General features: G+C 41.5%; 1 protein-coding gene across 4 annotated transcripts in view; it reads left to right on the forward strand.

Annotated features, from left to right (window-relative positions):
• Positions 1 to 214: 214 nt before the first annotated feature.
• Positions 215 to 16,455, forward strand: part of LOC100336029 (small ribosomal subunit protein uS12) — a 35,932-nt gene continuing 19,691 nt past the window's right edge. The window contains exons 1-5 of one of the 4 annotated variants that reach the window (XM_010821963.4): positions 215 to 441; positions 11,418 to 11,492; positions 11,967 to 12,105; positions 12,511 to 12,636; positions 14,865 to 15,055. In XM_010821963.4, coding sequence (XP_010820265.2) covers positions 220 to 441; positions 11,418 to 11,492; positions 11,967 to 12,105; positions 12,511 to 12,614 — 540 coding nt within the window. In that variant the 5' untranslated portion in view covers positions 215 to 219 and the 3' untranslated portion in view covers positions 12,615 to 12,636; positions 14,865 to 15,055. Of the gene's footprint in view, positions 442 to 10,717; positions 11,493 to 11,966; positions 12,106 to 12,510; positions 12,637 to 14,864; positions 15,056 to 16,455 lie in introns of those variants that run through there. The other 3 variants (XM_059884517.1, XM_059884519.1, XM_059884518.1) reach the window with 3 other exon arrangements.

Below are 16,455 nucleotides of genomic sequence, written 5' to 3' on the forward strand. Positions count from 1 at the left end.
AGCAAAGATAAAGTGTTTTCCATGCTCTCTGTTACGACAGTGATCCCCATAGAGACGTAATCTTCAGTTTACGAAGACTTTTTTCTGAGTCCCAAATTGCAGGAATCTGTGGGGTTTTCCCCCTAACCTTGCCCTTCTGCCCTTTGTGGATCCTCCTGGAATGGTCCACAGGCATCTATATCTGCTGTTCCCCAATGCCACCAGCAAGGGGCGCGCGAGATGAAACAGTTCTGTCCTGGGATGTACCACCGAGGGGTAGGGGAAAGACCACCCATTCTGGAAGGTACCATTGGGAGAGGGCGTGTGACAACAGAGAGGGTCCCCTTACACCGCGTCGGGCAGGGACCACAGTTCCCAGCAGCGGCACTCATGGCGCCACTAGGTCCATCCCCACTCGCTCCTCTTGGTCTTCCCACTGCTTTTGAATCCGAGTGGACACAGGTATTAAGCGGAAACTTTCTCCGTCTCTTTTTCAACTCCACCCCTTCGTTGGTGGGACGACTACGAAGCGAGAGACTGGCTGTCTGGGTGTGGAGTCAGGGAAGCGTTCTGGGCAGTGATTGGCCACCGCGTGATTGCAGGCAGTGTGGTCGCAGAACAGGAACTGAGGGCGAGAGGCGCCTGTATACGCGTGCGCCTGCGTTGGCGTGCGAGACTTTTCAGAGCAAACAATTTTCCTCCGAGTCTTATTGCTTTTTCCAAAGGGGTCTAATAGGTGCCCTGGTTAGTGGCGAGGTTTGGCGCAGTCGCTGGCTGTGCATGGTGAAGGCATTTCATTCTGGTTTAGCTCTGCTCAGTCTGGATCCTGTGGCAGTGCACCGTCATTCACACAGCTGCTGCTGCTAAGTCACTTCAGTCGTGTCCGACTCTGTGCGACCCCATAGACGGCAGCCCACCAGGCTCCCCCGTCCCTGGGATTCTCCAGGCAAGAACACTGGAGTCGGTTGCCATTTCCTTCTCCAGTCCTTGAAAGTGAAAAGTGAAAGTAAAGTCGCTCAGTCGTGTCCGACTCTTAGCGACCCCAAGGACTGCAGCCTACCAGGCTCCTCCGTCCACGGGAATTTCCAGGCAAGAGTACTGGAGTGGGTCGCCAGTGCCTTCTCCGTCATTCACACAAATGCATGCAATTCATGTCCAGGGAGAGGTCTCTGAGTTTGGTGTCTCTCCCTGGAGAATAACCTGTATCTGGCAGCTTGGGATTGTGTATTGCTTCGTGTGACAACACAGGTGTTGTTTGGGTACATTTGATCCCCTTAAGCCTTTTGGCAGGGTTGTGAGTGATGGGATATTTGATCTGAGCGGATTTTGTGAGCCATAGTACAAAGCCTCTAGGATGTGTGCCTGTATACCGGGATGTGCATCTTTGGAGCTTGCTGGCCTTTCAATCCCTGGGTGAGAGATCTCTGTGTAGGCATCTGCACCCCAGAATGTGAGATCACTGAACTTTGGATTCTGGGTCCGAAGTTGTGATGCCTCTGTGCTGCTTTAAGGATGGGTCAGTGTAAAGGTGTAAACTATCAGCTGCTTGGGGATCTATGCACAGGTTGCAAATTTTTCATTTGTCTGGGAAATTAATCTTAAGATTATATTGTGTTCTTGAGTTATTATTAAAACTTCTGTCTTTCTGTTTAGGGGGTTTTGTGTTAGGTCGGTAAGTGTCTCAGTGGTTTGGGAGTCAGTCTCCATGATGTGAAGTATCTGTGCAGTTCTTGTTTGTTTCTGTCTGGAAGACTTTGGTCTGTTTGGAGCGTCTTTGTCACAGTGTGTATGGTTATGGTCTCAGTTGTGTTTGAGGGTCTGACACGAGTTATGTACTCTCTGTGCAGAGATTCAGTGAGCTCTTTTTGGTGTCTCTGGGTATCTATCTGAGCTGTTTGGAGTCTTTGTGTTAGATATAAAACCTCTTATGTTCTTGGCTGTGAAGTCTCTGTCCGGGAACTGAGGATTTGGAAGCTGGCAGATATGATTCTGAAGCCTGGAACCTGACATGCTGACTGTGTTGTTGAGTGTATCACTTGTCTCCTGAAATCTCAGTTTGTATCATAATTAATACAATGTGGCCAGTGCCCATCTTGGAGGGTACCTGTGCATGTTAGCAATGTGTGTAAAGGACCTGGCTCCAGACTGTCCTTCAGCAAATGTTATCTGAGCACCTGCCTTAGACCTGAGCACTATTTTTTTTTATTTTATTTTATTTTTAAACTTTACATAATTGTATTAGTTTTGCCAAATATCAAAATGAATCCGCCACAGGTATACCTGTGTTCCCCATCCTGAACCCTCCTCCCTCCTCCCTCCCCATACCATCCCTCTGGGTCGTCCCAGTGCACTAGCCCCAAGCATCCAGTATCGTGCATCGAACCTGGACTGGCATCTCGTTTCATACATGATATTTTACATGTTTCAGTGCCATTCTCCCAAATCTTCCCACCCTCTCCCTCTCCCACAGAGTCCATAAGACTGTTCTATACATCAGTGTCTCTTTTGCTGTCTCATACACAGGGTTATTGTTACCATCTTTCTAAATTCCGTATATATGCATTAGTATACTGTATTGGTGTTTTTCCTTCTGGTTTACTTCACTCTGTATAATAGGCTCCAGTTTCATCCACCTCATTAGGACTGATTCAAATGTATTCTTTTTAATGGCTGAGTAATACTCCATTGTGTATATGTACCACAGCTTTCTTATCCATTCATCTGCTGATGGACATCTAGGTTGCTTCCATGTCCTGGCTATTATAAACAGTGCTGCGATGAACATTGGGGTACACCTGTCTCTTTCCCTTCTGGTTTGCTCAGTGTGTATGCCCAGCAGTGGGATTGCTGGATCATAAGGCAGTTCTATTTCCAGTTTTTTAAGGAATCTCCACACTGTTCTCCATAGTGGCTGTACTAGTTTGCATTCCCACCAACAGTGTAAGAGGGTTCCCTTTTCTCCACACCCTCTCCAGCATTTACTACTTGTAGACTTTTGGATCGCAGCCATTCTGACTGGCGTGAAATGGTACCTCATAGTGGTTTTGAAGGAGTTTGGGACAGTACTGTTGCTGCTGCTAAGTCGCTTCAGTCGTGTCCAACTCTGTGCGACCCCATAGACGGCAGCCCACCAGGCCCCTGCCAGTCCCTGGGATTCTCCAGGCAAGAACACTGGAGTGGGTTGCCATTTCAACCAAGTCTCTCATTTCATAGACTTGGTGGTCAGTAAATAATCAAGGGTGGCAGGCGCTATGAAGAAACATATTGCTAGATCAGGGGAAAAGGTGTATGTCGATATGATGTTATTATTTTCTTCAAGATAATGAGGGAAAGACTCCCTGAAAGATGGCAAGTAAGCAGAGATCTGGAGGAAGTAAGGGAGCAGGCTGTGGGGTTACCTAAGAGAAGAGCATTCCAGGCAGAAGGAACAATAAATGCAACAGTCCTGGCATGGAAATCTACTTGGCGTGCTCCTGAATGTCAAGGAATCTTGTAATGGGCTGGGTTTGGCACGTAGCTCTCATCGAAAGGGGCCTGGTGCTGCTATTTCAGTTTCTCCCTCAGTTTGTGGTCATCTGCATCTGTAACCTATTTCTTTCCTGATATTGTTAAGTTTTGTCTTTAGTTATCTTTTTTTTTTTTTTTTATTCTTGTGGGTGGAAACTTATGAATTCATATTGACCTTTTGGAAGAGCCAGCTTTGGGTTTTGTTGCTTATCTACATATTTTTTCTAATATCTGTTCTGATCATTATTTCCCTTATTTTGCTGACAGTCTCACTACCAAAGGGGTTTAATAAAGTCCCTGAGAGTTTCCCAAGTGTAGTGAAATCTCACAGATTCTGGGGCACTGTTGTAGCCCCACTGAGTGAGATTCACTGAGTGTAGATCATGGAATCTGCACTTTTTAAAAGAATTCCTCAGTTCTGATTGACATGGACAACTTGTCTAGGCACTACCAGAGCAGAGGCATGGTCTAATTTTGCCTGCTTCCAGGCTCTGTCTCCATTGAGAGCATGTGACAGGGGTTTCCTGCTTTCTCTGATGCACAAACCCAAGACCACCAGTCTAGGAGACTCACTGACATGCTGTCTGATGTTCTGAGGAGGCTCTGAGACCATCGTGTCTACAAAACATCCTGATGCCAGTCTTGTCAAGCCTCCATTTGAAAGATTTCTGAAGAAATCAGATTTCTATTTAGTGTGCATTTCTATGATGTAAGATCAATTTGTGTTATGTGGTAGCTGTTATTCTACATATTTTTCCATAGCCATTGGATCTTACTCTTGACTGATAAATACAGAACACACAGAGTTTTCCACAGTGCATCCAGACCTCTGGCTCCCTTAATGCTGGAGACACTGAACAAGTTACGTAGTGCCTCTGCGCCTCATTCCCCCTTTAACCACATGGAAACACTCAGTTCAGTTCAGTTCAGTCGCTCAGTCATGTCTGACTCTTTGCGATCCCATGAATCACAGCACACCAGGCAGCCCTGTCCAGCACCAACTCCCACAGTTCACTCAGACTCAACATCCGTTGAGTCGGTGATGCCATCCAGCCTTCTGATCCCCTGTCGTCTCCTTCTCCTCCTGCCCTCAATCCCTCCCAACATCAGGGTCTTTTCCAATGAGTCAACTCTTCTCATGAGGTGGCCAAAGTACTGGAGTTTCAGCTTCAGCATTCTATCACCTCCACTAGCTTTGTTCGTAGTGATGCTTTCTAAGGCCCACTTGACTTCACATTCCAAGATGTGTGGCTCTAGGTGAGTGATCACAGCATCGTGATTATCTTGGTCGTGAACATCTTTTTTGTACAGTTCTTCTGTGTATTCTTGCCACCTGTTCTTAATATCTTCTGCTTCTGTTAGGTCCATACCATTTCTGTCCTTTATCGAGCTCATCTTTGTGTGAAATGTTCTCTTGGTATCTCTAATATTCTTGAAGAGATCTCTAGTCTTTCGCATTCTGTTGTTTTTCTCTATTTCTTTGCATTGATCGCTGAGAAAGGCTTTCTTATCATTCCTTGCTCTTCTTTGGAACTCTGCATTTAGATGCTTATATCTTTCCTTTTCTCCTTTGTTTTTCACTTCTCTTCTTTTCACAGCTATTTGTAAGGCCTCCCCAGACAGCCACTTTGCTTTTTTGCATTTCTTTTCCATGGGGATGGTCTTGATCCCTGTCTCCTGTACAATGTCACAAACACCGTCCATAGTTCATCATGCACTGTCTATCAGATCTAGTCCTTTAAATCTCTTTCTCACTTTCACTGTATAATCATAAGGGATTTGTTTCCCTGAATGGTCTAGTGGTTTTCCCTACTTTCTTCAATGTAAGTCTGAATTTGGCAATAAGGAGTTCATGATCTGAGCCACAGTCAGCTCCTGGTCTTGTTTTTGCTGACTGTATAGAGCTTCTCCATCTTTGGCTGCAAAGAATATAATCAATCTGATTTCGGTGTTGACCATCTGGTGATGTCCATGTGTAGACTCTTCTCTTGTGTTGTTGGAAGAGGGTGTTTGCTATGACCAGTGCATTCTCTAGGCAAAACTCTATTAGCCTTTGCCCTGCTTCATTCCATATTCCAAGGCCAAATTTGCCTGTTACTCCAGGTGTTTCTTGAATTCCTACTTTTGCATTCCAGTCCCCATAATGAAAAGGACATCTTTTTTCGATGTTACCAACCAGTCTTTTCTAAAGGAGATCAGTCCTGGGTGTTCTTTGGAAGGAATGATTCTAAAGCTGAAACTCCAGTACTTTGGCCACGTCATGCGAAGAGCTGACTCATTGGAAAAGACTCTGATGCTGGGAGGGATTGAGGGCAGGAGGAAAAGGGGACGACAGAGGATGAGATGGCTGGAGGGCATCACCGACTCCATGGACATGAGTTTGAGTGAATTGCAGGAGATGGTGATCGACAGGGAGGCCTGGTGGGCTGCGATACATGGGGTCGCAAAGAGTCGGACACGACTGAGCAACTGAAGTGAACTGAAGAGCTGAAATAGCTTTTTGAGAATCTTGTAATACCTGTTGAATAAAATTAGTCAAGAGCATCCGCTCGTAGCAGAACATCTGTAGTTCCCAGAGAGGGAACAAACACTGCAGCCAAATAATCACACCAGTGAAATGCAGACCTTGCCCACTGAGTTTTAAGGTGTGGTAAATTAGCAGGCTTTTCTGGAAGCTCTGAAAATATGAAGCCGTGAGTAAAAGCTAAACCTAGGGTTCATCTCCCTATCTAGCCAGGAGGAAGCCTTGCCCATAGGTAAGAGCCACATATCCAGTAGGTCCCATTTGGAGCAAGCCAGCGTGACTGAGATATCCAGTCCCAATCAGTGCCTGGCCAGGCAAAGGGAGGACCTGAACTGGGGTTGGAAAATACGGGAATGATTACCTTGCATATTTCCTGAGGCAAAAGTCCCAATTGTTTCCAATCATTATAATTAAGTTGTTGGCTAACTTCTGGGGATGGCTCTATTTGTTCCCAGCATATAGGGGCAGTAGACATTAGATGTCCTTTTTCAGAAGTTAGCCATATAACCTCAATCATCCCATATTTGATAAACGTCAGGTAAAAAGCCACTAGATCTAGACCCATTTACCCTCTGTGTAGCGAAATAGTCATTAAACCAAGACAATGTATAATCAAAATTAAAAGCCACGTTATGTCCGTAATTAAAGTACAAAGTGTTGCACCGGTCCATCTTAGGGTTGTTAGATGTCATCAGATTAAGAAGAGACATCACATATGATTGTTGTCGAAGGTATTCGCAGACTTGGAGAAAGTCTTTTCCTTGAAGTGGAGATGTCCACCATGGGAAGCCTCCCACTGATGAAGAGGGGAGCACTCTGCAGACCCAGCAGTTAGACTGATTGTGGAATGCAGCGTAGGAGTGAGCCCAGAACAGGAAGGCATTGTCTTGAGGATCAAACGGCAAACTCAGGATTTTTGGAGTCAGCAGAAGTAGGCTCACATAGATTATCAGGGCCATCTGAAAAATACAAAGTCAGAGCATAAAAACTAAAGACATAAAATGACGTGACTTAGTCCTGGTCAGGGTGCCACCTCTTAAACTCGAGTGTGATGCACCCATGAATCTCTTCCTGGCACTTTGACAGCTGTGGGAGAAGAAAGAATAACCTGGTAAGGGCCTTCCCAGAGGGGTTCGAGGGATTGGCCCCCAGATCCCAGTGTTTTTATCAGGACCTCTGTTCCTGGCTCAAATGAGGGCTTGTTTGATGCAGAGGCTAGGTCAGGAGTCACCTGCTGGAATTCCGTTAATGTCTGTTGAAAAACTGAGAGCTGAGTTACATAATTAGTTAATTCTAAGGCTTCAGGGTCTATAACAATGTCTGCGCATAAGAAAGGCCTTCCCATAAATACATTCAAAGGGGGACAGCCCCTCCTTTTCGGTGTCAGTCCCAGCCCTCATTAAAGCTATGGGTAGAACTTTAATCCAGTTGTCCTGTGTCTCTTGAGTTAATGTGCACAGATGTCTTTTGATAATGTCGTTAGCTGTTTCAACCTTTCCTGAGGATTGGGGTCTCCAGGAACAGTGTAAGTGAGATTCTATTCCTAGATCTTTAGACACCCCCTGAGTTAGAGCAGCTTCAAAGGTGGTGCCATTGTCACTCTGAAGCCTCCGTGGCAGCCCAAACCTGGGGATAATTTCATGGATTAAAATTCTTATAACCTCCTTAGCATGTTCACCACAACAGGGAAAAGCCTGGATCCATCCAGTAAAAGTATCCACCCAAACTTGTGAGCAAGAATAATCATTAGCTTGTGGCATATGAGTAAAATCAGTTTCCCAGTCTTCTCCAGGATATTTTCCACTTCGTTGTAATCCAGATTTTGCTAGCTTTTCAGTCTTTGGGTTATTTTTCTGACAAACCTCACATCTTTTGATAATGTCCTTTAAAGTTTTCACTACATTTTTACCTTCAAACAAATGAGAAGCTATCTGTTAAGTACTCTCTACATCTAAATGAAAACTCTGGTGTAAACCCTTAAGAATTTTCCATTGAGTCTTTTCAGGAATTATTAATCGTCCATCCTCGGACTGTAGCCATCCTTTGTCAGTAATCTTTGCTCCTCTTTTCTCATATCTTTCTAATTCTTCCTCAGTATATTGCGGTTTTTCCTGTTCCACAGGACCTGTCCAGATCAAAGGCATCTGCAGTGAAGGGGTTTCCTAAAGTGCCACTTTTCTGGCTTGACAATCAGCCAGCTGATTACCTTCAGCTACTTTACTCCCATCCCTGCTGTGCCCTTTGCAATGCCTAACAGCTACTCCTTTAGGACAATATATAGTCGTTACAAGTCTCTGGATCTCTCTGAAATGCTCAATAAGTTCTCCTGTTGCCCTTTTAAACTGTTTTTCTTTCCATATTGCAGCATGAGCGTGTAAAGTCAAATAAGCATACTTAGAATCAGTGAAGATATTTGCTCGCTGCCCTTCGCTTAGCTCTAGAACTCGGGTCAGAGCCATAAGTTCCGCTAATAGCACTGGTTCCCTGGGGGAGAGATTTTGCTTCTAAAACCTGTTCAGCAGTCACCAGGGCGTAACTTGCTTTATGCTTCCTACCCTGATCACCAGCATCAGGGTCTTTTCCTGTGAGTCGTCTGTTCCCATCAGGTGGCTAAAGTATTGGAGCTTCAGCTTCAGCATCGGTCCTTCCACTGAATGTTCACAGTTGGTTTCCTTTAGAATTGGCTGTTTTGATATCCTTGCTGTCTGAGGGATTCTCAAGTGTCTTCTCCAGCACCACAAACCGAAAGCGTCAATTCTTTGTCACTCAGCCTTCTTAATGATCGAACTCACACATCTGAACATGACTACTGAAAAAGCCATAGTTTTGACTATACGGACCTTTGTTGGCAAAGTGATGTCTCTGCTTTATACTATGCTGTCTAGGTTTGATATAGGCTTCCCTGGTGGCTCAGTGGTAAAGAATCCGACTGCATGTATCTATGACTGATTCTTGTTGATGTTTGACAGAAAACAACAAAGTTCTGTAAAGCAATTATCCTTCAATTAAAACATGCATAAATTGGCAAAAACAAAAACAAAAAACCTACCTGCAATGCACGGGATGCAGGAGACATGGGTTTCACCCCTGGGTTGGGAAGATGCCCTGCCATGCCCCATGGGAGGAGGGCATGGCAATCCATTAAAGTATTCTCACCTGGAGAATCCCATGGACAGTGGCACCTGGCAGGCTACGGTCCATGGAGTCATAAAGAGTCAGACACGACTGAAGCAATGAGCATGCATGCATACTAGCTTTGTCATAGCTGTTCTTCCAAGGATCAAGTGTCTTAATACATGGCAGCAATCACCATCCACGGTGATTTTGGAGCCTCCAAAATTAAATGTGTCCTTGCATCCACTTCCCCCCTTCTGTTTTCTGTGAAATGATAGGAGTAGATGCCATAATCTTATATTTTTGAATGTTGAGTTTTAAGCCAGTCTTTTCATTCTCCTCTTTCACCCGTATCAAGAGGTTCTTTAGTTTCTCTTCAGTTTCTGCCATTAGAGTGGTATGATCTGCACGTCTGAGCTTCTTGATATTTCTGCCAGCAACCTTGATTCCAGCTTGTGAGTCATCCAGCCCATCATTTCCCATGATGTGCTCTGCGTGTAAGTTGAATAAGCAAAGTGACACTGTACAACCTTGTCTTACTCCTTTCCCAATTTTGAACCAGTCCATTGTTCCATGTTTTATTCTAACTGTTACTTCTTAACCCTCATACAGGTTTCTCAGGAGACAGGTCAGCTTGTCTGGTACTCCCATCTCTAAGAATTTTCCACAGTTTGTTGTGATCCACACAGTCAGAGGCCTTGAGGTAGTCTAGTCAATGAAGCAGAAGTAGATGTGTTTCTGGAATTCCCTTGCTTTCTCGATGATCTAATGAAGGCTGCAATTTGATCTCTTGCTTCTCTGCCTCTTCAAAACCAGCTTGTATATCTGGAAGTTCTCATTCCATATACTGTTGAAGCCTAGCTTGAAGGAGTCTACTAACCGGAAGCTTCAGAAATATGGGACAATCTGAGCTTGAGAAATTGGAGGGTATGAATGAAGCCCAATAAGAGAGACAAGAAGAGGATTCTCTACTTTCCATGATGTTAGCAAGCTGGGCAAGGGCTAGACCATACCTTCAAGTTCTTGTGTAGGACAGTAGGCTTTATCTAGAAAGTCATAAACAGTTCTGGAACTGTAAGAGAGGGAGGGAGATGGCGGTGAGTGGGAGCCAGGCACCCTGAATGGATGTGAGAGACCCGTTAGAAGGGGGTTGACAATTAAATGGAGGGGGGCTTTGGACTAGAGTAGATGTGGTGGACATGGGGAAAAGTAGACGCATTAGACATTTTCGAAGTAAAATGGACAGAACTCAGCAAGAATGTTGAATTGACGTGAAGAGACGGAATTGTAAACGTGGTTAAGACAAAGTTTCTGTGTCCTGTCATAAGGGTACAAAGGTGTCATGGGGAATCCTGGAAGTTGGCCGGGTCTGGGAAGAATTTCAAATAAGATTTTTATGTTTATGAGCTCAAGTTCTAGATGGATACAATAACCAGTATTTACATACTTAAAAGATCCTTTTCCTTTTTTAAAAAAGTGAGAAGTATTGACATATAATTTATATACCATAGAAGTCAATGCTTTAAAGCATTACCGTTTGTCGAGTTTTGACATATGCATACCATTGTGTAAATGCTACCACAATAAAAATGTAGAAAACGTCCCATTGGTTTGAAAATGCTCCCTTGGGCTATTTCCTTTCAGACTCCTTCCTCCACTCCTATACCCTGGCAACCACAGACATATTTCTCTGCCTATAGTTGTGCTTTTCCAGAAACCCACTGACATGAAATCATATAATACATAGCATACAATCATATAATACATATGTATCACGGGTTTTGTGGTAAGGTGCCAAGAGAGAAGTGGACCGGTTGCTCTGCATGCAGACTCACCTCAGCCACAGACACTGAGAAAATCCCATAGTCAGGCTGTAAAGACTGAGCCTTTCTTCGTGTTCCAACTGAATTCCAAGGGAGTTGGGGGAAATAGGTCTGGTGAATAGGAGTGTGACAAGAGCAATAGTCCTGAATTTTTAAATTCCTAGCAGTATTTCACTAAATATCTTCATGATGGAGAATTCTGTTGTGAAATCAAACTTCCTCACAAAAAGTCAGCCTTCCTGTGTACCTTAAGGTGATTTCTCTGCCAGCATAGCAAAGACAAAAATGGCTTTGCAAGCAACTGTATTTGGTGTAATTGGAATGCATGTACACTCTAACTTAACCAGAATTTTCTTTTGAAAGTATTTTCACATTAAAAAAAATAAGTCAACATATGGTCATAAAAGTGATCAAATATAGCTGTGCTCTTAAATACATTTTCTAAATCACAATATTCTACTTTCCGGGAGAAATATCAGTGGGCAAGTGGCGTCAACATTGGGACCTATAGATCAAGATTCCCCAAGCTGGATGAACCTGTGGTTGTGAGTACCTTACCATTTGATGTTTTCTATTAGCACAAGTTTATTTTTGAGAAAATCATGTTAAGTAGTACAGATGCAGTGATAAAGGTCTTCCATGCTGATAAAGGGTGACAGTTTGTCTTAGGAAGGAACATTGATCCAGATATATTACAGTCTGGCGTTGCCTATGAGTATACTGTTGAATTCCCTGGAAATGTGCCCAGTGACTCCCTCCTCCTGCTTATTAACAACAGGCTGCATACTTCCATCCCAACATAGATTTAAATAACTTCCAAAGTCTTTCTGGGTAACTCTTATGGGAGCTAACTCTTCTCTGTGGGAAGAGTAACTTTATTAAAAGTAAGTACATAAAATTGTGTTGGGAAAATGTTGTTAGGTTTACATATGCTCAGATATATCTATGTATTATGTATATTTATGCTATTAGATGTATTAACAACAAAAAGTTTTTTATTTGCATGCACTCTCTACTAGGACCAGCAGCCCAGTGTTGAGCAACCTCAACAAGAGGAACTGCCAGCTGAGATTCAGGATATCACACCTGGGAAGGAGGAAGTAAATGGAGAGGATCCGGTGAATCATAATGAAGAGAAGGAGAAGGATGCCTCTGGAGGTAAAGTGTATGTGTGCATCATGTCTTAAGACATAACCAGCAAGAGGAGGAAAGGAAACATTAGAAAAGGACTTCAGACAGTTCCTAAAAAACTGAGGAGAGTATAGTTCGCAGGTTAGTGTGGTTGTTCAAATTTTCCCTTGTTTTCAAGACAAAGAGAAGGGGGCAACTAAGTTGTCTGAGGACAACCCTGGGAAAGGAAAATGGTGATAGCATTCGGAAAATTCTGCTTTCCTTTTTCTCCAGCAAAACATTCCTGGAATAATGCTCTTGAGTTTCTCATTCATCACATTTTTACCATACTGGCCTAAGACTTTTAATTCATAATACTGAGGGAATCAATATCATCATTCCCTTGTTTATATTGTATGCTTTACAGCTGAATTGATGCATTTTTTGGTAAAGATTCTCACCTGGAAACTGATCTCCAGGAACTGGCTGAGGCAAAGACTGGGGGTAAAGGTGGAGATGGTCCTGATGTCAGGGAGGAGTTTGCATCAAATACATAGCCTGTTGAAATGCCAGAAGCAGGTATGTCATCCATTCAGAAAGTAAGTTATGTGGTTTCTGTTTTTTCAGAATATTATATCTTTAATAATATAGAGGGAAGATTACTATTATTTTAATAACAGAGTTCACATATTCTTTGAAAGATAGTTCAGACCCCAGATGCCTGAGTGCCTGATTTACAGACTTTCAAATAAAGAAACAGACAGGATCAAAGCCATATCGAATTGAAAATAGGGAACCGTTTTCTTCTCTTGTATTAGTACTTTAAGCAACAGCTAATAATTTTCAGGTTCTTTTATAATTTCTGCATGTAGCAAATATGGCATGTATTTGTAATAAATATCAGTTTATATGAAATATGCTCAGGCATTCAGGATCTAGTACCAGCTTTAGCATAATGTTTGTGATTCTGTGAAATCCCTTAACTTCTAAACTCAACTTTACTCATATAAGTTGTGAATTCAGAACAGATACACTAAAATGCTAAGTTTTCAATGCTGATTTTTGCGTTCTCTGATTCTCTTCGATGGAATGCATACAAGAATACTCTGTTTTTTATTATTTATTTATCATAATATATCATCTTGAGTCAAATTATAACAGGGGAATTGAGATTTCATTTTCTGATGGGGGACACATGTACACCTGTGGCTGATTCTTGTCAATGTATGGCAAAAAACACCACAATATTGTAAAGTAATTGGCCTCCAATTAAAATAAATAAATTAATTTTTTTTAAGAAAATGAGCCAACATTCTTCTTGATGTTTGTTAAATTCTCTCAAATTCTGAATTCTCTAGCTCTTAAAAAAACAGTTGGATTTTAAATCCTTTCCCCAGGGAAGCATGCAATGACTGAATAATAAAATGGCAAAAGATAGTCTAGTTTCCTGTTTCTGTGGCTGATCAAGTTGAGACAGTGCATTTAGTCAGTGATACTCAAGGCAGGTGTGAGTAAGATACATATGCTAAGCACAGTACCTGCCCCCACGTTTGGCTTTTTTGGGGGGGCAGGGGTGTTGCCTATTTTAATTGGAGGATCATTACTTTACAATACTATGATGGTTTTTGCTGTACATCCCACTTTCACTCTTAAAGAACTAATAAAAATCTGTGCCTCATGATATAATCCTCTCTAACCATATCAAGTATGTTATTTTTCCTTTGATACCTGAATTTAAAAAGTTCTGAAGGTCAAAGATTGTAACTCTAGTTCTTCCTGCGTAATCAACTTAGTATCTTTCACATACGTGTTTTCCCAGTTGCTGACAATGAATTGCATGGTTCTGATTTTAAAGGAAGAACTTCATAGTTAGGGAAGAATTTACTGTGTATTAGCCTTCTAAATATTTTCACTTTACATTTTTGTTCCATTCCGTTAGAACATTTAGACAGAAATACAACTTTCAGACTACTTTCAAGTAACTACAGAACATGATTAAAGTGTTCTCATAGAAAAATATTAGCCCTAAATATGTGTGGTATTTAAAAAGAAAAATACATAAATTACAAGGTACATAAATACAAAATCCTATATCCAACATAAACGGTAAGAAAAAGAGCAACAGAATAAACCTAAGGGAAAAAGGAAAAGATACTTAATAAAAGACAGGTATGAATTGTTAGGAAGAGGAACATAAACTCAACTAATAAATAAAGAGAATGTGCTAGTTTACATAATTTTTAATATATATATATATGTATAGACACACACACACATTTTAAAATATTCTTTTCCGTTGTGATTTATCACAGGAGATTGGGCATAGTTCCCTGTTCTGTATAGTAGGACCTTGTTGTTTATCCATTCTGAATGTAATAGTTTGTATCTGTCAACCCCAAACTGCTAGTCCACTCCTCTTAGTTTACATAACTGTGAAGAAAATGGAAAGAGCCCAAGTATACATAATAAGAAATATGAACAAGACACTAACAGTATATTACAGAATTAAAACTGAATATAATCTGGAACTCAGATATTTTCAGAATATTGATGAAATGGCTAATAGGGTAGAAAAACAAGTATTATTTAACATACCCCAGTAACTAAATAACTAAACATCACCAATACTGGTAATATGCTTGAAAAGTCTATAGAATCTCGAGAGGATTAACTGAAGGTAAGCCAAAGGGTCGCCCTTAGTGTTCTTGTTTTAGTCCATTTTGTAAAACTACAACTGCAGTGAGCTTTGTATACCTCTCCTGTCATCAAAGTTCTGCTGAGGAACTTTTCTAATGTTTATATTATAGGTGAAGGGCAACCATTTGCTTGAAAGAAGATAAACTGAAACGATTTATGCTGTTCTTATTTGTATATTTGACTGCTAAAGTTGTGGAAATAAAGTTTTCTACTTGCACATTTTTGTTAAATTTATCCCTGGCTATTTAATGTTATTGAAAATTGATGGTCTGTGATTTTTATTGTCTAGTTGAGGATGTATGTAGAGATAGAATGTCTATATATAAATTTTCTGTCCAACAATTCCTCTAAATATGCATATTAATTCCACAAATTTAGATCTACATTATTTTTGCTTTTCAAAATATATTATTACATTTGAATATCAACAGTTTCTACTGGCTTAAACCTTAAACGTGTCCTCATTTTGCAGCATTGATCAAATCTAGCCAGAATAGTCTTGACTAAAGCAGGTGATAATTGGCATTTTTCCCAATAGGAAATGAAAAATCTTCTCCATTTCAACCTGTTTTCGTTGCGTTTTTTGTAGATATACTTTATCAGAGTAAGTTCCATTCTATTCCTAGTTTGCCGTCTTGAATATAGATTAATTTTCATCAAACACGTATAATGTATCAATAGTGATGATCATAGAATTGTTTTTCCTCCATTTTTCTATTAGTGTGGTGAAATGCATTGGTAACCTTATACATTTAAACCACCCTTGCACTTCTAGAGTTAAAAAAATTGGGTCATAACATATTCTTTAGGTGTAATCTACATGTTAATGCATATACATACATATATATATATACCTACACATAAAAATTGCATAAAAGCCTTTGGTCTTCTCTTGAATAAATGGGTTTACAAAATGTGCCACCCAAATCTCATATGGTGGTGTCCCTGATGAAATCATTGACAGGGAAACATTTTTTAAAACTTAATATGATTGTATTGTCCTATAGAGAAATGGAATGCGAAAGCCATTGTCAAAGGTTATAGGGAGACAGGAAAAAAACTGCTGTCAAATTCCATGGCAAATGCCACAGCATATCTTTCACACACTTCTGACTTGCCTTCCAAGTTTTTTTGGGTGCAGGGAGAGAGCATCCACAAACATCTTTTCTTCTCCATGACGTCCTCCATTGGCTTGATAGTCACCAGATCTCAGAAGCCCTCCACCTGCCTGTGTGTGTCTGTGTGTGTGTGTGAATCACTCAGTCGTGTCCGACTCTTTGGGACCCCATGAACTGTAGCCCGCCAGGCTTCTCTGTCAATGGAATTCTCCAGTCACGAATACTGGAGTGGATTGCCATTCTCTTCTCCAGTGGATCTTCCCAGCCCAGGGATCGACCCAGGTCTCCTGCAGATTCTTTACCGTTTGAGCTACAGGAAGTCCTCCAGCTGTCTGATTCCTCCCTATTCTTATTATTACATAATAACAAAATGCTTATATATCTGAGGCCCCATCTGTATCCTCACGCACCAAAAAAATATATTTCTGCTACAAAGGACCTATTCAGAATGCACTCTGCTTAAGGAATAACAAGGGATTATAAATAGCAGCTGTTGTGCCCTTACAGAGGTATGAAAACGCAGGTCCAAAAGGACTGAAAATGGGAGGTTCAAATCTACCTTGAGCCTTAAATAAGAGTATCC

The sequence above is a fragment of the Bos taurus genome, unplaced genomic scaffold (assembly GCF_002263795.3).
Source record: "Bos taurus isolate L1 Dominette 01449 registration number 42190680 breed Hereford unplaced genomic scaffold, ARS-UCD2.0 ScbfJmS_511, whole genome shotgun sequence".
In the NCBI taxonomy this organism is placed as follows: domain Eukaryota; kingdom Metazoa; phylum Chordata; class Mammalia; order Artiodactyla; family Bovidae; genus Bos; species Bos taurus.